This window comes from Corythoichthys intestinalis, chromosome 1 (assembly GCF_030265065.1).
Source record: "Corythoichthys intestinalis isolate RoL2023-P3 chromosome 1, ASM3026506v1, whole genome shotgun sequence".
Classification (NCBI taxonomy): Eukaryota; Metazoa; Chordata; class Actinopteri; order Syngnathiformes; family Syngnathidae; genus Corythoichthys; species Corythoichthys intestinalis.
In genome coordinates, this window is record NC_080395.1 from 29,694,256 (window position 1) to 29,717,102 (window position 22,847).

The window sequence follows — 22,847 nt, forward strand, 5'->3', positions numbered from 1 at the left end:
ATATTTTCAATCGAAGAAAAAAAATCATTTGAAAAATAAAATTGCCCTCCCTCCCCTTATATTTTTGAAAATTATATGCTAAGCAAATGACCGTCTAAGGTGCTAGTCACATGATCTGTTCAAAAAATAATTTTGACCCATTATAGAATTTTTTTTTTTTGTTCATTTAAGTAATTTTTGCTGCAGTTTTATAATTATTGCTTTACAACTTTTATATAAATATATATATAGGAAAGTCAATTTCATGCAGTGACACTTTTTGGTCAACAGTAGGGGCCTGGCCCCCTTTAAAATCTTTAAAATGTCCCATTTTTGCTTTATGCTTTAATGTCCCATTTTTATTCATGCACAACTGTGGCAGTCTTAAAATTGCTCCAATACAATGTGTTAGTTTGACTTGTGGATACAAGAACAAAAGGAGTTTCCAAAAACATCCATATGTCCATTTATTACAAGTGTAGCGAGTGAAGAACAGACCATTGGACGCAAGGGCGTAGGTTTGGTCTCAACATTGGTAGGGACGATATTACAGCATAACCTGCATGTACTTTTTGCTCGGGATGGGACATAAATAAGACCAAACAGATTGGGTGAACGGGGGTCAGGGGTACATTTCTCACGAATATGAACCTAATTAATTGATATGCTAAATCAGGGGTGCTGATGACGTCGATCACGCTCGACTAGTCAATCACAAAGCTAGTGTAGCTCGCGACATGCCCCCTAAAAACTTATGATTTTTTTTTTTTTTTTGATTGTTTTATGTTGTGTTGTGTGAGCTAAATATGAGGTTATGCAGCAACCATCTCTCTAAGCAGCTTCTTGCTAACGTTTTTCTAGTTCCATAGTTTCCAGCAGAGTTCACTACATTGCTCACAGTTTATTTAATGTTAACAGTAGAAAACACAAAGAGAAGGGCACTTCTCTTGAAGCAGCTTCCTACTTAAGTTTTGCAGGTTAGCAAGTTCACACAGTTTAATGTTATGCTAGCGCTGATGCAGGTCGGACCTACAGTAGCAAAATTAATGGTGTGTTCCCCACTTCCAAAACAATGATGTCTTTTTACATTTCTAACAGTGGCTGCTGCTGGCTGAAAAATAAAATCACAAATATCTAATTTGCGTGTGTGTGTGTGAGGGTCAAGTCATCAGCCAATCAAATGTGCGTTTAGAAGGAAAAAAATGGACCGGCACATTCAGCAAGTGAAAAGATGTACATGTAAATCCAAACATAGTGAAAATAATTCACTTAATAATGGTGAGGTCAATCACAACAATTAAAACATATGGAAAGACAATATAAATGATCTATATAACTGAAGTCATTATATAACGCAAATAAGATTGCTTAAAAATTAGTGGGGAGAATTTGAGCATCTTGAAAAGTTTGTAGTGTTTTGTCCCAGCCGCACGATGCAAACCTACGCCCTTGATTGGACGACATATTAAATGTCATAATGCGACAACATAAGACCGATGTTGTTCATTGTAAGGTTCAGAATCCTGCTCCAGAAGATGGGTCTTTTCAAAGTCCTGGCCCTCCCGCGAAGATTAGCTCGAGAGCAGCCTGGATGTCTCCATCAGTGGCCTGTAGCGCTCGGAGCATTAGCTCCTCGTCCTGGATGCCCATGTCTCTGAGCTGTTGCAACTGAGACTGCCAACGGCCCTGAACACATCATACGCACATTTGGTATGCTCGCGTCGTAGCGTGAACTTTATTGTAGATGTTTGTTACCTGCAGGGCAGACATGTTGGTGGCTTGAAGGGCTTGTTGCAGTGCCTGACTGAACAGGTCGTTGCTAACAGGGGTCCCGGCCGGCATGGGGGGTCCGCCAGCTGAGGGCTCAGTCTAACAAGGTAACAGCATCATGATACATGGATTAAAGTGTGGGAAAAAAATATCATTTGACTGTAATATTGTCGAGGTGGTATTCGAGGTGCTTAATTCAGTTAAGGTAAATCAACTTATGTTCATGAATTGGACATTAATAATTAAGTTTTCACTTTAAATGCTTCAACTATTTAACCGGTAATAAACAACAAAAATGTACTGTTGCAGACCAATTGCATCACTCCAATGCTCGCCTGCACTTGGAGGTAACTATAATTTTCGCTCTGTTTCCCGACTTCTTGAGGAAGACCAAAAAACGTTCTTTCATGACTCCGGACACAGGCTTGCTTGATACCTTGTTCCATTTAAAAAAAAAGGGCTATACCCACATCTTTTTTTTTTTTTTTCTTTTTGAATCAGTGAAAATGGGTAGCCTAGTTATTGAAAAATGAGGCCACAATCTAGAACAGTCGATCCAAAAGACCAAAAATAAGAACTGGGAAGTGATCATGGGTACGGAGCCATCAACAGAAATAAAATAAATATAAACTATCTGGTGAACACCAGAAACTTCCCTTCTATAGGCCGCAAACTATGGCGCGCATCGGACACCAGCAGATTTGGCGTGCTAAAAATGATAATACAGGATTTAGTTGAGCTTTAATTCAATCTTGGACTCAACTATACAGATATTACTGCATTAATTTCACTTCGTCACTATTACATTGTCTCGGAACGCGCTAGAAACAATGTGGGGCACACCAGATTCTTTAAATTTATTTTATGTGTGTCGATGTCCCTTTAGGGGGTCCGGACACGGGCAAAATGCATGTACGCACTGGATTTTTTCGTATATGGAGGAAAACACAGACAAGACTGAAAAAGCAGTTTATGCTCTTGCAACCCTCTATAAAATAAACTGCTGTATTTTAAGACAAAAGAACTGTTGTGTTTGATAGAACTATATGTCTATATGCTGCCATAGCAGATTCATGGCCCATTAATCCCCCAAATTATTTTTAATTTGGCCCTTTTACCCTGGAAACCCCCGTTTACTGACGTCGCACAACCGCTTTTGTTTCAACCCAGCCATAAAAAGAAAGTAATTATAGTTATTATTCAGAATGTTTGTCATTTTTAGCTTAGAATCATTACTCAATGTCCAATTTTTCGTTTGAAAAAAAAAAAAAAAAGACTTTAAAATATGCGAGTGAATAATTTTTTAAACTTTTAAACAATTTACAGTACATCAGAATGAAAAAATTGGTGTCTGAAAAAAGTCACGGATATTTGCCTCATAACTATCGCTTAATTGTATTTTTTTTTGTTACTTTCGCATTTTCCCCGATATGTTAGATGATAAATAATCGATCCAAACAATGAAAAAAAAAGAAAAAAAAAGAAAAAAACACTTAAAAGGGTAAATATATATAAAAAAAGAAAATCTCGACCACTCCTTGATTTCTGTGATTTCAGCATTGCGACCCTTGTTATATTACCATGTTTCACCCATAAAATTCTCCAAAAAAATCCAGCTGTGGCCATTCACAGCTGTGTCTTGACACTCAGTGATACATGCTACATTGAGTTTTTGGATCGAAACAAGGTAAGTATGGAGGTAGATTTGTGTCTTTATTATTCAATCCAAAAAAAAGTTGCTTCAATCAAATAAAAAGTTGCTTCAATCAAAATATATTTTTCAATCGAAGAAACCGTCACTTCAATAAAAAAAAAGTGTTTGAACGCAAAAATACATTTGAAACTTAAAAAAATATATTTGAAAACTATTTTTCTTTCATTGAATTTTTTTTTTTTTGATTAAAGTCATGTTTTTTTTTTTTTTAATTGAAACACCATTTTTGATTGAAGTCATGTAATTTTGCGTTTGGACCACATTTTGGCTAGGACATTTGTGTCTTTATTATTCAATCAAAAAATAAGTTGCTTCAAACAAAAAAATATATATTTTCAAAAGAAAAATCACTTCAATCAAAAATTTTTAAAAAATCAATCGTAGAAAAAAAGGTTTGAATGTGAAAAAATATTTGAGACTCAGAAATTCGCATTTGAACACTTTATTTTTCATTCAAACTGTTTTCTTTGATTGAAACAATCCTTTTTGTGTTTGAGCCATATTAGGGGTAGGACATCTGTGTCTAAATCATTCAATCGCAATAAAAGTTGCTTTAATCAAAAAACTATTTTTATTCAAAGAAAAAAATTATTTGCATATTTGCATATAGGGCACCGGTACGGGCATGTGACATCGGCATTTTACCGGAGTACGGTGCCGTGCTGCTTAATGTGATTCAACACGGCGAACTTCACCTGCTGCCCTGACGTGACGGTTGGCAATTGGTTCCAACCGGAGTGTCCGCGACGCGACGGTACGGGAGTGGTCGGCGAGTGGCCCGACACTAGCCCGCCCAGTAAGCGAGTGGACTACCGGCGAGTCGCCGGCGGCAGCCCCATCGCTTCAGCTTTGAATGAGTGTCATGTCATTTGCGGGCCGTCCACTCGACAGTCAGCCTCCGCGCCTGGGGGGCGATATCGGGGTCCGACCAGTGTGCCGCGACAGGGCAACGTACCGTTGCGGGTACTCCGGTGAAATGCTGATGTCACACTCCCGTACCGGTGCCCTATATTCGGCTTAGACTCCAGCAGACTCCGATGGCTGGATGGAGCCCTGGTGGCCATTATGCTTGCTTCATACTTTTATGGCATTGGCGTAGCCACCTGCCACTCAAACACACCGGAACTAGCGTTGAAGTTGAATCTTTGTGTCAAAATGATTCAATCGAAAAAAAAGTGCCTTCAAAACTTTTTCCACTTTGAAAAAAAAAAAGAGTTTAAAACTTTTTGCTTTTCAATATAAGTGACACTTCAATAAAAATATATATATATATTTCAAATAAAAAAATATTTTTTCCAAAAATATATATTTTTGCAAATGATTTTTTTCTTTGATTAAAAATAGTTATTTGATTAAAGCAACGTTTATTGCGATTGAATGATTTAGACACAAATGTCCTACCCCTAATATGGCTCAAACACAAAAAGGATTGCTTCAATCAAAGAAAACAGTTGGAATGAAAAATAAAGTGTTCAAATGCGAATTTCTGAGTCTCAAATATTTTTTCACATTCAACCCTTTTTTTCTACGATTGAATTGTTTGAAATTTTTGATTAAAGTTATTTTTCTTTTGAAAATATATATTTTTTGTGTGAAGCAACTTATTTTTTGATTGAATAATAAAGACACAAATGTCCTAGCCAAAATGTAGTCCAAACGCAAAATTGCATGACTTCAAAAATGGTGTTTCAATCAAAAAACAAAACAAAAATTCAATCAAAGAAAAAGTTTTCAAATATATTTTTTTGAGTTTCAAATTTATTTTTGCATTCAAACACTTTTTTTTTTTTATTGAAGTGACGGTTTCTTCGATTGAAAATATATATATTTTGATTGAAGCAACTTTTTATTTGATTGAAGCAACTTTTTTTTGGATTGAATAATAAAGACACAAATCTACCTCCATAGGTAAGTACATGATAATAATTCGTTAAAGTCATGGCGTCTGTAATTCTGCTCTCACCTCCAGTTAGGGTTTTGCTGTTTAAAAAACACACACACACAAAAAGTGCCCTGTTCAAAAATATTCTTCCCCCAGAAAATTGAGATTTTAATCATTTCAATGATGTATCACACATGCATATCTGACAACTTTGAAATTTGGCCAAATTGGGGGTCTCAGAGCGGAACTTCAAGTCACCTGAGTGTTTTCTGCCATATGTAACATATAGAATAGCTTAACCTTGTTGGTTCATAATAATAAAGCCTAATACATTAAGAGAAATTAGAATCTAAAACCCAACAGAAGGCTGTAACAGCACAATAAAACTAATCTACAAAAAACATGACAAAATAGGAATCAAAAACTACAAATTAATCACAAGCCCCTATTCTCTTAAGCATGACCACCCATCAGCGCCCCCTGATGACAGATTTCCATCCCTACAACAGCTGACTTTAGCCCTTGCATGACATCACAGGAATCTTTAAACAGTCAAGTGTAATATAAAATAAACATTTTGAGAGAGGTGTTCCAACACAGCTTACCTGGCTGGCTGTGGTTGGAGTGACGGCACTGCTTTCAGGCGTGCTAGCAAGAGCAAGCGCCGTGGCCAGCTCACTTTGCGTGATTGGCCGTGGGCCTGTGGCGCCGCTATGGTTCAGAGACAGCGGTCGTATGCCCGCCGATATCCCTCCTCGGCTCGATGGCCCCGCCGGGCTGTCCTGCTAAATGCATGGATCAGTGTTCTTTTCGTCAACAATAACGTAAATATTTCAACGGTAAACACTTTTTTTACATGAAGATGATGACGAGCTAAAAACGTGGCTTGGGAGACTAGGACATAACGAGACTAATGCCAGTTTTCGTCTGATGAGACGACTACGAAACGAATATGCGACATCGTTTCTATCATTTTCATATTGTACGTTGAGTACGTCAGTTTGCATTGTGGCAGTGTTTAGGTCATGTCACTGCTGTCTAGCTCACCGGAGTTTAGGATGTGTGTCAAGCTAGGCTATTTTCCATCTCGCTTGTTTGGAACGCTGTAAGATTTGTTTTCTTGGCAAGAGAGAAAATGCAATGTTGCTTTCGCCTTTAAAGGTTTGTGCTGAGTGATCATCAGACGCTAAATATAATCCTAGCGTTAGCGAAGCATTCGCATTAACTTCAGAATGGCGAAGGTCTTCTTAAAACACTGGCTAGTCTCAAGCAGAGCCACTTGGCATTTCTGGTCAGTAAGTCTAGATTGTAAAGCAGTGGTTTTTAACCTGGGTTTGATCGAACCCCGGGGGTTCAGTGAGTAAGTCTAAGGGGTTTGGCGAAGGTAAAGGAATGCAGAGCCCTATTTTTGTGATTAAATCTCGGCAAAGTGGCTTTTTAGACCAGGTTTTGGACTGGTTTGCTCCCAATTTACAGGCTTAATCACTTTCCTTTTTTAACTGCTAGTCATCAATCTGATGGGAGAAGGATCTGGTTTGCTCGGTGGAAGGTTGACTCGAAATTGGTATGAGGGAATACAAGAGACTAATGGGCAGCGTGGTCTCACATTTTCACCTGTTTCTACAACATGCTGTCAAATCGAGAAGAATTTTGAACAGGAATTTGCTAAATTATTAGCTTGCTAGCTTAAATATATTGGTTTTAAATTTGAGAAAAAAATACTTTATTTCTAATCCTGAAGGATTTGGTTAATCCACATGTGAAACTTGTGGGGTTCGGTACCTTTAGCAAGCTTAAGAACCACAATGTTAAACACTCGAACAACTTTTTCTTACATACAGTTCGCGGCTTCTAGGTCGGTTTAATTGAAAATAATGTACTGCTTTTGCTGCTGAGTGTGTATTATCATCCCAAAGTTGGCGTTGTCCTTGTAGACGCTACAATACGTGCTCATCCGTCTATGTTTATTCGAAACTAGTGCTGCAACGATTAATCGATTAACTTGAGTAATCGATTAGAAAAAAATATTCGAATTAAATTTTTATTGCTTCGAGTATTTGTTTAATTAAAGTGGCGTTGTAATGGTTTATTTTGAAAGTGTTTGCATTTAGTTTTATTGATTAGGGTGGATATACTGCCCTCTGGTCTGCCTTATTTCATATGGCTGAATCCAAATGCTCCCTGTTAAGACCAATGTAAGTTTTAGTTTGAGCTGATGTTTTTAATGCATTCATAATTTAGTTTATAGGCATATTTAGCCATTCTTATGAGAATATGTGTCTGAACCATTTGCTTAGAGCATTGTAAAAAAAAAAAATGTTAGCATTTGAAAGCATTTAAGCTAGCGGACTTTTGCTATGTTTCTTAGCCAACTGTTCTTTTGTTGTACATAGATCCACATTTTTTTTTTTTTTTAAATCCCGTTTGAGGCTCAGCTCAGGTATTTTAATTTTTCATGTTCTTTATCCGATCACTCGATTATTCGAACTAACTAATTCATCAGTTAATCGACCACTGAAATAATCGATAGCTGCAGCCCTATTCGAAACTGTTGGAAACATTTATTTTTGGACTAAAACTGAATTTTACAGACGAAAATGTTTTGAGTAACTGTCAAATAAAACTAGACAACATTTGTATGAGATTTCGTCGATGAAAACATTTTGAAATTACTAAAATATGCGACTAAAAAGTATTTTCGTCCAAAAGACTAAGACAAAAATTTAAAGGGCTGCTAAAAACAACAGTGGTGCACAATACTAAAAGAATTGTCCCCTTTGGAAAATGCCTATTGTTGAGAAGCAAACTCACAGACTGGAAGTCTTCGTCATCATCAGACATGCCCTCGAACATGAAGCCTCCTGTCACAGAAGAAGAATCATTACGGTTCCTGAGAACAGTCTATTGAGCAAGAATTGTGTAAGAAATTTCTAATAACTTTGGATTGTTCCGACAATTTATAGAACATACTGTATTTTGAAGCACAGCTTGCCAATTGTTTTACCTGTCTCTGTACAATTAGACATGTGCCGATTACCGGTTTCAAGGTATACCATGGTATAAAAACGTCAAGGTTTCAAAACCTCAGAAATTTTCCGTCATACTGTCCCTAAGGTATTAGCCATTTTTATGTCCCAAAAATGTATGGAGAAATCCCTCGCTTGCAGCTGCAAGGCTCAACCCTCCCCCCACTGGTTGTATCAGTGAGTCAGCTGTGCTACACGGTGGCTGGAGGAGGTGAAACTCCTGAACCTTTTTCCCCATCGGAAAAAAAACAAATCACCAGTATGGGAATACTCCGGCTACAGAAAAGTTAGAGGTGGCCACGGCTTAGAGGAGGAGGGTCAACCGACATGTAAAACATGTTTGCCGAGGGTGGCTGCCGAGGAGGCAATACCTCCAACATGATTTCGCGTTTAAAATTAAAGGTTAGTAAACACTGTCATAAGCGGTTCCTACCAGCCGAGAGTTATCTCCAGTGTGTTTAGTGTGTCTAGCGGTGGTAAAACATCTGTTTTTTTTCTCTCTGGCAACTGTCTGTGTGTATTATATAAACATGATACAAATCGTACCTATGTGCTTATGTATGGAAATAATTCAATTATTTTAGTTTTGAAGGTAATAATTTTGAGCTATGGCTGTGTTTATTTCAATTTTATTTAGCACATATATATATAATTTTATTTTAACTTATGTTCCATTTTGCTCAATGGAAGATTTAAAAACATTTTTTTAAACCCAGATTCTGTATCTCAAAGTGACACAATTTAGAGCTGTAATTGATTTACTGTGATTTTGGCTTAAGGTAATCATACTGTCAGAATATCATACCGACACATGCCTATGTACAATTTTTCATGAATAGTATGCCCTGAGAAAAAAATATGCCCACCTGGCATGTCGCTGTAGGAGCTGGCTGATGCATTGCGGGAAGAGGCGGCGGTGGCGGCTGACTGCATCGGCGTACTTCCTGCTACAGAATGAAGAACCAGGATAATGGCGTTGACCAGGGCTGGGTGAGAGCTTATGAGTCTGTGACGAGCCAATGTGAAATTAGAGGTCCGCGTTTTTAATCATCTGATCAGACAAAAACGAGCACTCACGTGTCTAACATGTTGGGGTCTGTGAACTGCACAAAGAGGTCTTTGTCTTGCAGCACACCTAAAAGCCGATACAAATGTCAGCGTTTGATTTCGCACCAATGAAAGGATTAGGTCTCACCTAAAGCCACCGGGTCAGACCGGAGTCCCGGTGTGGCCACGATGATCTGGTCCAGAGACTCTTTGTTGGTTAGCATTTTGTACACCTGAATTGAGGCAGGAGTTACAGGGTTAACACATCCTGTTTTTCAATTTGGCTTTTTTAAAATGACGTTTGAGTTGAGTTAAAGCGGTAGTTCAGAATTCTTTACATGAAGCTTAATATTTGAGTTAGCAGAGTTTTAATTAGTTGGTGGAGTTGATTTGAACAAATTCTGTGCAGTTTGCGAGTTATTTGTTGGTTTCAGGGCTGCGGGGTGGCTAAGCTGGCATGAGTCAATGGCACCTTCATAGCATGCCAATAAAAAACACGATACGGATCTACGAACAGATCCAACACTAGTCAAATAAATTCAAAACACAGATCACTGTTCCAAAACACCCATGCGGCCAAAACAATGTCATACCAAACTGCGGTAATTAATTTTATTCTGCAGGACTATTTTTTTAAGATGCGTAATATGACCACAGTGGAGAGAAGTGCTTCGGCCACTCGTGCTCACGCTGTATGCGAGGAAGGTGGGAAGTCGCTCGGAAGGTAACAGTTGCGGCCTCAAAGCGTTCCAAGCGAATGTAAACAACAAAGATGGCTGATCGCGACAAGTTGTTTTTTATTTTGGCCATTAAAAGACATATTGACCTCCAGCAAACCTGCCTTCTAGTAAGCGATCAAATAGTGGAGGCGTTCCAATGATATTTTTCCAGATCAGAGGTTGGAACCTGACTTCCCGCCTTCCTCAAATTCAGCATCAATCTGCTTAGTTAACTGACGGCCGGCAACATGGCGAAACATACCAAATTTCCACAAATTTCCTATGAAGAATGAGAAACAATATAAACTGATTACTTGCTGCTGGCTAAGACATAAAAAATCAGCGGTGATATCACTCCTCCCTGCTCCTTTGCAGAGCTTCTGGATTACAAATGTTGCTGTTTATCCTGCAATTATTGACATGCAATAGTAAGTTTTAAGAATTTTATCCTGAAAACATAGGCAACACTACTGATTGTATTGCTCATCGATGATTTTATGTGTGCAAATGTTGTTTTTGGTATGCCCAAGTCAGCCCAATTGACTTCAGTAGCTCCAGTTGACTTGAAATCAACTCCACCGACTAATTAAACCCTCACTAACTCGAATATTAAGCCTGATGTCAAAAATGTACCTCACAATATTTCTGTTTAAAGTGATTTAAGTGTGTTCTTTGCCCATTTTTGTGCCAATTGCAATGACAATTAGGGGAGAACTGCTAGAGTTTCATGTTTTGATCACTTTGGACGACAGCGCCACGAGATTCCTATTTTTTAGTGTGCATTCTTTCTTTTTGTGTGACTCCTGTAGCTCACTCGAACCCTGTTTGGTGAACTTTTTAGGACAAATGGTAACTTTTTACATTTGCTTTAAATATGTGCTTAAGATGTATTCAAAGTCATTCTCACCGAGTCTCTATACGTGGAGTGTAGTGAGTGGAGAGCAGCATGGAGCATTCGGAACTCCCTTGCTGCAGTAGCTCTGTTAACAGGTTCTGAAACACAAAACAGAAATTTAAAGCTTTGGCGTGTTTTGTGGATGATACACTTTCTCCCCCAATATGTACAGTAAAAAAAGCACCTGCAATGCTTTCTGGCTCTGGCCAAGTCTTTTTCAGTATGTGCAATGTAGATCCTGGCTGAATTCCGCAGGCATCCAGAGTGAAGTCATCCTTCAATTTACGGCCACAATGGACCAGCTCTGGAACAAGATGAGATTGATTAATTGAGATTTTTAATTTGGATGTGTTTTTGAACAAATACATATGGAGAAGATGAACTTATACACACACAAATAACGGCTCTGATCCAACAAATTGCCGTTTGTTGTCATCTATTTGACAACTTTATTATTTTTACCTGTCTCCCAGAGGGGGAAAATATTGACTATCAGGATGCGTTCAGGACACATAGGAAAAAAAGACATCTGCAATCTTATTACCTATGAGGTCCGGGTCAGGTATAGAGTCTGGGAGCTGTGCAGCAACAAGCTGCTTTAATGTGGCGACTCTGTACCCACCGGGGGCCACGTCCCCCGGCATCATCTCGGGGAAGTGGAACGTGGATTTAGGCTGATCCAGCAACTTCAAGGACAGGTGCCAGTCTGAGGAAGCCATCTGGTGAGAGAATGACAAAAAAAAAAAGTTAAGTATAAAGATATAGTGTGTGAAATAACAACAACGCAACGCTAGCAAACATGCTAACCAGTTTCACTAAGACGCAGTTAACTAATTGATATTCATCGCAATGGAATACAACACGTTATATTGGATACTGGTAAACAAAATAAAATGAAAATATTTATTAATAGCACATATTCTTGAGAAGCGCACGCTCACCATTCCAATGTTGACACTCAATTCACTTCCTTGGTTTGAGTCACGTGGCGGATGCTGCGTTTAGGATCGGTTTTCATGTTATGGAATTTACCGCTGCGTATCTGTTTTGTCTATCAAAAACATTTGTGCTAGCATTATCAAAATAAATCAACATGACTGATTTTGTTTGGATTTTAAGGCATTAATATATTATGTTCTAGAGTTAATTGATCGCGTATTTGAATGTCATCCGACGCTCCGTCATGTCTCGGGAGGAAAAGGTGATTCCAGACAGATGAATCATAACGTGTTATTTTCATTTAGGTCAAGAGGAGTAATCCAAACCTCACAAACTCTATGTTCGTTGCACTTATTGACGAAACAATTATGTTCTGCTTTTGTATTTGATGGGAGATTCTGTTTAAAAAAAAAAGGGGAAAAAAAGTATCTGACTGCTGTGCTGAATAATAGGGGTGGGAACCTCTTGGTACCTCAGGATCAGTGTTGTTAATCTTACTTTAAAAAAGTAATTAATTACAGTTACAAATTACTTCTCCCCCAAAAATAATTGAGTTAGTAACTCAGTTGCCTGAATGTAAGGGTTATTAGTTACTTGGCAAAGTAACGGGTGTTATTTTTCTTTTCTTTTTTTTTCATTAAAAAGACAACAACAACAAAACAAGAAAACAAAAACATAGGTCACACAAAGTGAAGTTCAAAGGGTTTTTGGCACAATTGGCCCTAGCCCAAATCTTTACTCTAAACTTAACTAGACACAGGCGTATTGTGGATATTGCAATAACTAGATAGTAATCCTTTGTAATGTTTGGAAGTCATTTATTGTTGTGAATTAACCATTGAAGTTGTTAATATTGCTCCCGTCATTGCATTAATTCCCTTCTGTCTACTTTCGACATGTGAAAGTTTAAAACTGTTTCATCATTTAAAGATAGATTCAAGTCAAGAGCCAATCCATTTCAACTGTGAGCGTGGCAGCAAATGAACCCCTCCCACTTCAAACAGGCCCCTCCCACTTCTATGGCCGTCAGTGGCAACCAGGTCCAGGTAGCAAGTTCATTTTGCGGCATTTCAGGTTGATTTTTGTTGATTTTTAGTCACTTCCTGTTGACTTACAGCAACCCAAAATCAACAGGAAGTGACACGGGAATGACTATGCAGTGACTCAAAGTCAAAAGAAAGTGACCACTAAATGCCCAAAAATGAAGATAAAATCATCAGTAAATGCCCTGAAAATCGGAAAGAGTGACTGAATGCTCTATTTTCGATGGAATGAATGTTATTTTAAACATTGACACCTTTTTAAAACAATATCTCGATTCTTGGCATGAGCTTATTGACAACCTTTTAGGATGTTAAGTATCACAGTATATCAACATTTCAATATTTTGTCACATTCCAACTGTTTAAGCCTTTATAGGGCACTAATTGAACTCATTGGCTGCCATTGACACTGCTAGATGTCCAATCCATTTGGATGTGAATCACTGCCATCATCACGTGATTGGATTGGACGAGAACATGAGCATTCATAACCTGTTCTCCCAGTTAAAGTGTTAAGTACCATACATTGAAATAAATAAAAAATGATGATGATGATGATGATTATTAATTTTAGAGCGATATTGAATGATTTATTTGGGTTAATAGGTACACTTTATTTGACCGCATGGTCATAAGACTGCCATAAGACCGTCATAATTTTGACATGACACTATCACGGGAATTAATGAATGCATATGAGAGATGTCATTAAGTGTCATTTGTTAAATTATGTCACAAACTCCATTTATATCCAGCTCAGATCTTTTACATCCATTCCAAAGTGAGATAATTTGCCTTATGGCGCCACTGTCAAATAAATTGTTACCAAATACCACAACTAGCAATTAATGAAACAACTGGAAGAGTAACTGAAGAAATAATTAGCACAGAACACATATTTTGATTGTTATTAACATCTGTAGCGCTGCATTGCATGCTAGGAGGCATGTTGGACTACAACAGTGTTGACAGCAGGTGGCAGGAGAGGTTGACTGTCTCCTTTAAGGGAGCAGTGATGGCCAAATGAATCTTTGCAGTTTTATGACCCTGTAGGTCAGTTTTTTTTTTTTTTTTTTTTTTTTGCTTTTTGCTCCAATGCTGTGAGTGAGTTTGTTTTCTGATTGAGTGAATTGGGTGCAGGTGTTGCTGAATCAGCCACTCTTGATTGGTGCCCCCTGATTGGCCAAGGTGTGGACTCCCTGGCCTATTTAAGAAGCTCGCTACCAGCACTTGTCCTCCTCTCCAGCCCTACCAGCATCCAGCGGCGATTCCTGCTTTGTCTAATCTTTGTATATAGTGTAAATAGTTGAGCAGTAATGTAGGAGGGAGAAACTTTTTTTTTTTTTTTTTTGCAAAGTTTTATCCTGTTTTTGGTTAATAGGAGTCAGGGTAATGAAATGTCTTTGATTTGATCCTTTTTCTCTTTGTTAGGGAAGGCAGGGGTTTCTTAGATTGTTTTGTTTGTTGTTTTGGCAAAGTTCTCCCTCTGAGCCAAATAAAGAAAGTGCTCTTGATTTTCTGATTTTCCTTTCTGGGTGAGGGTTGGACGGGAGGAGCACACACACCATTTTACGTCCTGAAACCCCTAGACCGGGGCGTAATAGCAGCCAATTGGTTCAAAGTTTCGTGGTGGTTCATTTCTCTTATGATGCTGCTGTCAAATAAAATGTTACCGGTTAATATCTTTTGGTGTGAATATCCTATAATACAGTGAGGACGGCTGCGGCTTATTGTCCAGTGCGGCTTATCTATGAGCAAATGACGTTTTGTGTCAAATTTAGGGAGTTGTGGCTTATAGTCCGAAAATCATGGTATTATAATTTTAATTGGGACCTAGTGTGCAAATATGTGGACATCACATTTGGGTAATGTAGCCCACACTTATACCAAATGGTAATATTGTGTCAAATATGAGGCAAAAAATAAACAATGTTCACCTATAAGGACGCCAGGTCTTAAGGGGTTACTTTTTTTTTAAATGATCAAAAATAGTCATTTGGCTTCTAAAGGGTTAATCGTACTGAAAAAGTTGTCTCTGCAGTTTTTGAAGTAGACACCAAGCAGTTAACAGAGAGCAGGTCGGGATTCTCCCCCTCCAAATGACATCATCACCGGGCAAAACAGCAAGGAGTGGTTAAGGAGCGAACGGAACTCGTCCAGAATCAATGGAACACACCCGCTCACTTTGATAAACCCAAAAAGAGCTATTTAAAACCACCAAAACACTGCGTTATAAGCGCGCAGTCGTAGACAAAAGAAAGGCAGCTCTTGAAGGCAACATCGACTGTCCTGGAAATCCAACGCTGCCACTTTTCTACTTTTTCTCGTCTTTGTCCTAACATGGTAAGAAACTGTTCATCCAATACTTAGCTAGCGGTCATTCCGTCAGCACATACCACTATAAAACGAAAAGCGTGTTCTTCAAATTGACAGGTAGCTAAATTACGAGTGCAGAACTGGTGTTTTCATACTTACTAGCAGTGATAATGCCATATTCTCTTATTTTAGTAACTGGAAAATACGTAGCTAATAATGTAGCGGTTGTATCACTCAAACATATAGCGCCTCCAGTCGACAAAGCGGAGTCATTACACATGATGCTGCGCTTGAAATAAAGTTCATGTTCAATCACTCAATTAATTATATGACAAATGGTTTCCTGGCGTCCACATACATGTATGTGGACAGTAACACTAGGTCTTAAATTATTGTTTTGTTATGAATCTATTTTCCTAAAAATATGACTAATAAAATTATTAATACATAAACTTTTACTAAGAACAAAATTAATGCAATTGAAATGACCAAAACAAAAATACACAATTGTTATGGTGCTCAATAACAGTCTAAAGTTTATTTAGAAAAATAATAATAATAATAATAATCATAGTACCGTATTGGCCAGAATATAAGACGGTTTTTTTTGCATTGAAATAACACTGAAAAAGAGGGGGTCGTCTTATATTAGTGGTCTAGACATTATACCCATTCATGACTCTAGATGACGCCAGATATCATTGAAGCGATGTTCTGTCATGGCAGATCTCAGCTACTCTCAAGTTTGCATTATTTTATTGCAATGTTTTTCCTTATTCGGTTTTGTTTCAAGACTACAGTTACAGTTAGACTTCACTTTGATGGTTAATGCAGTTATTGCAATTTTATTGTTTTATCACAATAGATTGGTTTATTTACATTTCAAAAAACAGAAGCCATTCATTTACGAATGTGATTGCACTAGGGCTGCAGCTATCGAATATTTTAGTAATCGACTGAAAATTCTATCGATTAATCGAGTAATCGGATAAAACAAATATATTTTTAGGTGAAGAGCAATTATAAATATACATGAGAAAACAAGACATTTCATCTAATTTTGAACCATTTTCAGTCAATCAATGTCTTTATTTTCGATGTATATTGTTGAAAACAGCCAACAATTGCATCTCAGATGGAACTAGAACTAAAAAAAAAGAAAAAAAAAAAAAGACTAATTCACTGCTTTCACTCAAAAAACTTTAGATCTTATTACAAAAAAAAATTATATATATCTTACCTAAAAATGCCGTTATGCTTGATAACACACATCACTTAAAAGTTTGGATTTTTTCCCACGTCTTTCAATTGAAATTCTCTTTGTGTCAAGCCATTTTTAAGTTCTAGTTAAGTTTTAAGTTAGTCTAAACTGCAAGTCCTGATAGGATTTTGAGTTTTTGCAGTGTTCAAAATAAATGTGTGATACAGGCTGTATTGGAGCACATTAGCACCAGTGCTACTTGGTGTTTTATCCAGCAATAACTACTGAGCTAAAATTGATAGTTAGCATGATTAAGTTTTTTTTTACACCCTCATCACTCCACAATGCTATGTTATGTTAAAGCCTGTATGTAAGACACGTTAGCCAAGCATCGACAGTGGTCATATTTAATAGAAACCTAGCCCTCCGCAGGGCTAACGTTACTTCAGAACAGTAACGTTAATCTTATTTATTAGCGCTTAGCGCTCTTTATTAGCGCTTAGCGCTGTACTGCTTTAAGATGGCGGCTGTTCACTAAAGCTGCCCAGACGCGGCCGAGTCTGTCATTTAGCATCTAGTTCAACATACATGTGATCTCTATGAGACGCATGAGACGCTACCTGTATCAACGTAGCATCGTGCGGGCTAGTATTTAGCAACGTCGGCGTCGTTTGTGGCGGCTGTCGGCTGCAGTAAGTTTTTTTTTTCCCCCCTTCTTCCTCTCCGCACGTGACAGCGCGTTGTCCCGCATTAAAAGTAGTCCGAGCAAAACGTGATGCTTAGAGCTGTCAAAATAAACGATTACTCGAGGTGAATAAAATTACTCGGATCAGTTTTTAAACTCGAGTTACTCGAGTTGCTCGAGTACTCGTTTCAGCTCTAGATTGCACTTTAGTTTACATATTTAAATGTTCAGATATTAAGATTTAAATGAGGCAAAATAACATGCTTTTTCTCTCAAATATATTGTTATAATCATTTGTTTCGGATGTACTGTAATTATTTTCTGTATAAATATTAATTTGGTGTTCAAAAAGTCGTTTTTTCAAACTTGAGTCTTGAAAAAGAGGGGGTCGGCTTATAATCAGGGCCGTCTTATATTCGGGCCAATACAGTATTTAACTCATTGCTATTATTAACAATGTTAGATGTCAAATCAATTTAAACTTGGAGAACTGTCTGTGAATGCTCATCGTTCAGTGCCTTTTAAGTTTCATTTTGGGTGGGAGAGGCTGGAAGCAAATGATCGCTGTCGACCCTCCCAGTCAAAATGGATTGGACGTCTAGTGCTGCCAATGGCAGTCAATGTATTAAATGCATGCATAGAATGGAATAGAATATTATTATAAAGTAGTTTTGAAGAGGTTGGCCTAACGTTGTTCTTTATCACATGCTTTTTCAGCAGGCAGGTACAACTTCCTGTAGGATGTAGAGGATGTTGTAGTCTCCATCCGGATAACTTGAGTGGGAAGTTATTCTTCTTGATATAGTGTACAGTAGTGATGTCATTCTGTGTTCATCTATCCATGTTGACTACTGTCGGTGTTCTTTTAATGATATATAAACAAGAAAACCATTATCCTTATTGATAAAATAATATCTTGAATGCTCAGTATAAATGACAATAGCAGAGGTGCTGTGGATTCATTTTCAACTAGTTTGCTGTTTGAACAAGTGAGCATTAGTAACATCATCAGCTATGGATAGGTGAACTACATCCACTCTTTACAACAATTTTGCGCAATAATGCTGACAATGCAAACAAGACTTAAAACAGGAAGATAGTCTATCATTATTTAAGAGTGAGTGAGGCGCCCCTCCCATCCCCCCATGGGGGCGCAGATCTATGCCGGAGTTGGCGCATGTGACCACAGGGAACATAATTTTTTTGTCGTACTAGAATAGAGTGTAATGGCACATCCACTCAAAGGGTGGCAGTGGTGCTCTCCTTTTCAAAGTGTGTGCAGTATATCTGAACTAAACATGGGCACACAGCATAGATCGGAGATATGAAGAACTAAGCCGAGGAACCATGACGAAGTGTATTTATGTGGCTTTTGGCTTTGACTTTTAGTACAGCGGGAGACGAGGAAAGACCAGTCTGTTTACTGTGTCTAAAATTTTCGCAGTAGACAGCAGGATGCCAAATCAATTACCGTATTTTTCGGACTATAAGTCGCAGTTTTTTTCATAGTTTGGCTGAGGGTGTGTCTTACACTCTGGAGCGACTTATGTGTGAAATTATTAACACACTATTATATCATTTCACATGTTATTTTGGTGTTTTGGAGCCACACTGCTGGTTTGGTAAACTTGTTAGCATGTTTTTTATGCTGTAGTTATCTGAATAACTCTTAATAGCTATGTTACGTTAACATACCGGCCACGTTCGCATTTCGTTGTTCATGTATCATGTAAGATTATCATACTGTACACTTATTTAGCATGTCGTTCTCTCATGTATTTTTATTTTTTTAATTGTATTGCCTTTCAAGATGACATATCTGTTCTATGTGTTGAATTTTATCAAGTAAATTTCCCCCAAAATATGACTTATAATCCGTGGTGACTTATATATGTTTTTTTTCCTCTTCGTTGGGCACTTTATGGCTGGTGCAACTTATACTCAGGTGCGAGTTATAGTCCGAAAAATACGGTAAGATGTCACTTAAAGACATTTAGACCCCAATCACATTGATACCCGCCAGGGGTCGCGTTAACCGAATATTTTCCGTCGTTGACCGTTTTTTTAAAACGGTGACGGAAAAAACTGAAGTCTGTCCGTCATTTTGACAGGTTACAATTCACACCCCAGACCACAGGGTGGCGAGTGAGCATATTTATTAGCTATTGTCGCTCTTAATGCATGACGTCGTTGGCTATTCTGTCAGAATATTGTAGCGTCACCGGGGTCTGGCGGTGGCACCGTGATTGACACATCAACGCGAGGTTCTTATTGGTGCACCCGGTGTGCCAGCGCGTCATCCGATTGGTGGACTAGATTGCCGCCTGTGTATAGACCCCAATCACGTGACGTCACAACTCCGCCCCCCTGACTGGAGCCGCCATATTGTGTGTCAGCTCGTCGTGTTTACACATTACCGCTACGTACATGCCTCCTATTACGGCGTGTTTTTCTGCTCGTTAACATTAATAATCAAAATGGTGAAGGCGTGTGTGGCGGTTGGTTGCAGTAACAGAGAAGATAGACGGAGAGATTTGAAGTTCTACCGTATTCTGAGAGACCCGAAGAGGAGAGCGAGATGGACTGCTGTAATTCGACAAGAAATCTGGGCACCAAACAATCACTACAGACTATGTAGTAGTCATTTTATATCTGGTAAGATGCATTTAATATATATTTAGAAGATTTTGGGCTGACAACCACAATTAAGATCATTGTGTGACGTTGGTGATTAGGGTCTATATAGTTGCCTCTTTTTCTTTGGGGGCGGAGTTGTTTTGTTGGTGTTGTTGGCGGTAAGCAGAGTAAAAAGAGGGAGAAAAATACCACGACTTCCGTGTCTATTACAATATTAATTAAAAATGAATGAAAACTACATACTATTGAATATGTCATCATTATCATTTTAAAAATTTAAGTGACGGGTAAAAATGGATTATGACCGGATTTTTATGACCCTGTCAGTCAAAATGACAGACAATGAAAATGTCTAGCGCAACCTCTGATACCCGCTTAATTTTTATTTCAGCGAAAATGTGCCGAATATTGCCAACAATTGTCCCGCTTTGTCAGTGTTACATCAGTAAACCAGTGAGCACTGTTAGCATCATATTAGGTAGTAAACCAAGTCGCTTAGTGCAAAATAACCCCACACCATAGCAAAGGAGCTGATACTGCCTGCATCAAAAATAAAAACTGTCCCTCCGTCCAATGACAATGTCTTTTTTGTTCTGTTAAATTTTGTTTTTTCCTGTCAAATTGTTTGGCATATTGTCATCATGAGTTACTCTTTCTAACTTGCTAATCAATTTGAATATATTGTTATTTATTTATTATTTTTCAGTATCAAATGTTCAAAAATGTACCTTGAGTATATTTTTACAGTTTGGATGTGAGTTGTTTTTTTTTTCCCAACTATTTTTAATTCTGGCAAATTGATGTGTCTTAAGTCGTTTTTGTAACAAACAAAACAATGTTAATAAAGTTAAACTGTATTTTATTGTAAGTTGACCGATATTACTTAATTTGATATTAAAAAGGACAATGTTTTGCAGAGGTGTACTTGTAACAATAGTAATTTTATCAACAAATGATACTATATTTAGAGTGGCGGCAAAGAGCTGGGGTGGGGTGGCGTACAACAATAGTACAATCAATCCAAACACTTTGACTGCCCTGTTGTCCATCATTTTAATTTACTATCATATACATATGCCTAGACCACGAGTAGGCAAACTTTTTGGCTCACAGGCAAAACTTCCCCTTTGGACCTGTACCCAAAGGTTTGCGATTTACACCTAAATGTGGTTCTCATATACAAGGGAACTACCTATTTGTTCCATTTAATGTTTACAATGACTTTAAAAATATCAATGACCCACAAGTTCCTCTGATAATTTCCTATTATACAAAGTCATTATGTTTTACTGAAGGAAAGAGTTCAAAGGCTATGAAGTTAAAATACTTAAAAAGACAAACTGCTGACATGGAGCACTAAAGCCAGTGAGTCACTTCCTGGTGTCTGGTTACCACAAGGCGCAGTCAACCTGTGGTTTGGTTTTCCATCTTCACATTGTGCTTTTCAGAGAATAAGGGGGGATATTTTTTATTTCCGTTTTGAGTTTGGAGAGTCCAGAAACAGCTGCTCTGTGATGGAAACTTTGGTCATGATGAGCCTGCAGCCCATCCCACATCCTCTATGCCAAAGTCACACATTAAAACTAATAGAAAAAAAAGTAATTAAAGAAATGGCTTATCTATTGTTTCTCAATTAATCCCAACTAGACATGTGCCAATTACTGGTTTCAAGGTATACCATGGTATGAAAATGTCATGGTTTCAAAACCGCAAAAAATTTTCAGTCAAACCGTCCCTGTGGTATTAGCTATTTTTTATGTCCCAAAAAATGCTGGGAGAAATCCCTCACTTGCAGCTTCAAGGCTGAAATCTTCCCCACTGGTTGTTGCTCAGTTTTGCTCAGCTGTTTTAATATTCTTTAGAAAATTTCACTTATTTTTTAAAATGTATTTCAACTTAACATTGTACTTATGTTCCAATTTGGCTAATATGTTTTGAAAGGTCAAAATCTGGTATAATGGAAAAAAGTTTTTTTTTTTTAACCGAGACATCTCAAAGTAACATATGTTAGAGCTGTAAATGCAATACCGTGAAACCCAGATATTTTTTGCTGAAGGTTATCAGACTGTCAGAATCTCATACCGGCACATGCCTGAATATTACACACGGTTATTGAAATCTGACGTTTTTTTAGGGGGAAGCCCAGCACTCATGCTTCCACAAACCAGAGACTATCAATAAAAAATAAAAAAAAAAAAACAATTAAAAAAAAAACAGATGACCACATACAGTAGATAATTCTAATTGCTGTGTTTTGATCCCTGCAGTGTCACGCCTGAAGACATTTTCCTGCCGTTCGAATCTACACCAGGATTGACATGATGTCCCTGCTGATGCCCCTTATGCTGTCTGCCATGATGGCCGTCCAAACTGTCGGTAGGTGTCAGATGTGGTTACATCGTGCCCTCGAGGCCCATTAGTCATACCCCTTGAAATCCTTGGCAGGGTAAAAAAAATATATAAAAAGAGGATTCAAATGAATCAGTTCCAAATTTAATTGATGTTTGAAATAACTTTGATTTTTAAAATCATTTACAGAAAATACTCTATATTTTTAAAAGACTACTATGTAATCATATTTTGAGCAAATATTTAACTTTCACTCTTTAAAGGGTATTTGAGTTGGCAGCTACACAGTTAACATATTTGAAGAAAATTTAAAGACGTAAAAGCAAAAAAGTATATATTATCCCCCGAAAATAATTAAACATTCACAAGTATCATTTCGTCATTTTGTTGACGTCTATTTTTTTTTTTTTTTTCATTAATACTCTTAAGTATTTATGTATCTTCAATGAATGACTGTTAATGAACATTTACATTAGAGGGTGACCGATATATATGCGGGCTGATATAATGACTTTTTTTTCCCAACATTGGCCATCGGCCCATTAACAAAAAGGATAAGCCGATAATTAGAGGTGTGCAAAATTTCCGATTCTTAGATTATTCGCGATTCGGCCGTGGAAGATTCGAGAACGATTCACAAACATC

The 22,847-nt window shown here is 37.7% G+C and overlaps 2 protein-coding genes across 6 annotated transcripts in view; one reads left to right on the top strand and one right to left on the bottom strand.

Annotated features, from left to right (window-relative positions):
• Positions 1–421: 421 nt before the first annotated feature.
• LOC130905739 (ubiquitin-like protein 7) lies at positions 422–17,408 on the bottom strand. 4 transcript variants are annotated; one of them, XM_057819660.1, is made up of 11 exons: positions 17,152–17,408; positions 11,577–11,751; positions 11,217–11,336; positions 11,045–11,130; positions 9,567–9,651; positions 9,449–9,506; positions 9,238–9,377; positions 8,157–8,206; positions 5,951–6,130; positions 1,735–1,848; positions 422–1,665 (listed from the first exon to the last, which is right to left on the bottom strand). In XM_057819660.1, exons 2-11 carry the CDS (start codon positions 11,749–11,751, stop codon positions 1,525–1,527), a joined length of 1,149 nt encoding a protein of 382 aa, XP_057675643.1. In that variant the 5' UTR covers positions 17,152–17,408; the 3' UTR covers positions 422–1,524. The 4 variants fall into 4 exon arrangements, with proteins under 4 accessions (XP_057675643.1, XP_057675479.1, XP_057675396.1 ...); XM_057819496.1 differs by lacking the exon at positions 17,152–17,408 and adding an exon at positions 15,490–15,570 and having other exon boundaries at positions 5,951–6,127; XM_057819413.1 differs by lacking the exon at positions 17,152–17,408 and adding an exon at positions 15,490–15,570.
• Positions 15,072–22,847, top strand: part of cd276 (CD276 molecule) — a 218,394-nt gene continuing 210,618 nt past the window's right edge. The window contains exons 1-2 of one of the 2 annotated variants that reach the window (XM_057819777.1): positions 15,072–15,357; positions 22,121–22,229. In XM_057819777.1, coding sequence (XP_057675760.1) covers positions 22,172–22,229 — 58 coding nt within the window. In that variant the 5' untranslated portion in view covers positions 15,072–15,357; positions 22,121–22,171. Of the gene's footprint in view, positions 15,358–16,921; positions 17,224–22,120; positions 22,230–22,847 lie in introns of those variants that run through there. The other variant, XM_057819855.1, reaches the window with a different exon arrangement.

Excerpts from the sequence above, each read along its gene's own strand:
- LOC130905739 (XM_057819413.1), bottom strand. Across the intron at positions 9,652-11,044 it reads ACTCCACGTATAGAGACTCG|GTGTACAAAATGCTAACCAA; the intron begins GTGAGAATGACT and ends GCCTCAATTCAG. Across the intron at positions 1,849-5,950 it reads CTCCAACCACAGCCAGCCAG|ACTGAGCCCTCAGCTGGCGG; the intron begins GTAAGCTGTGTT and ends TTACCTTGTTAG.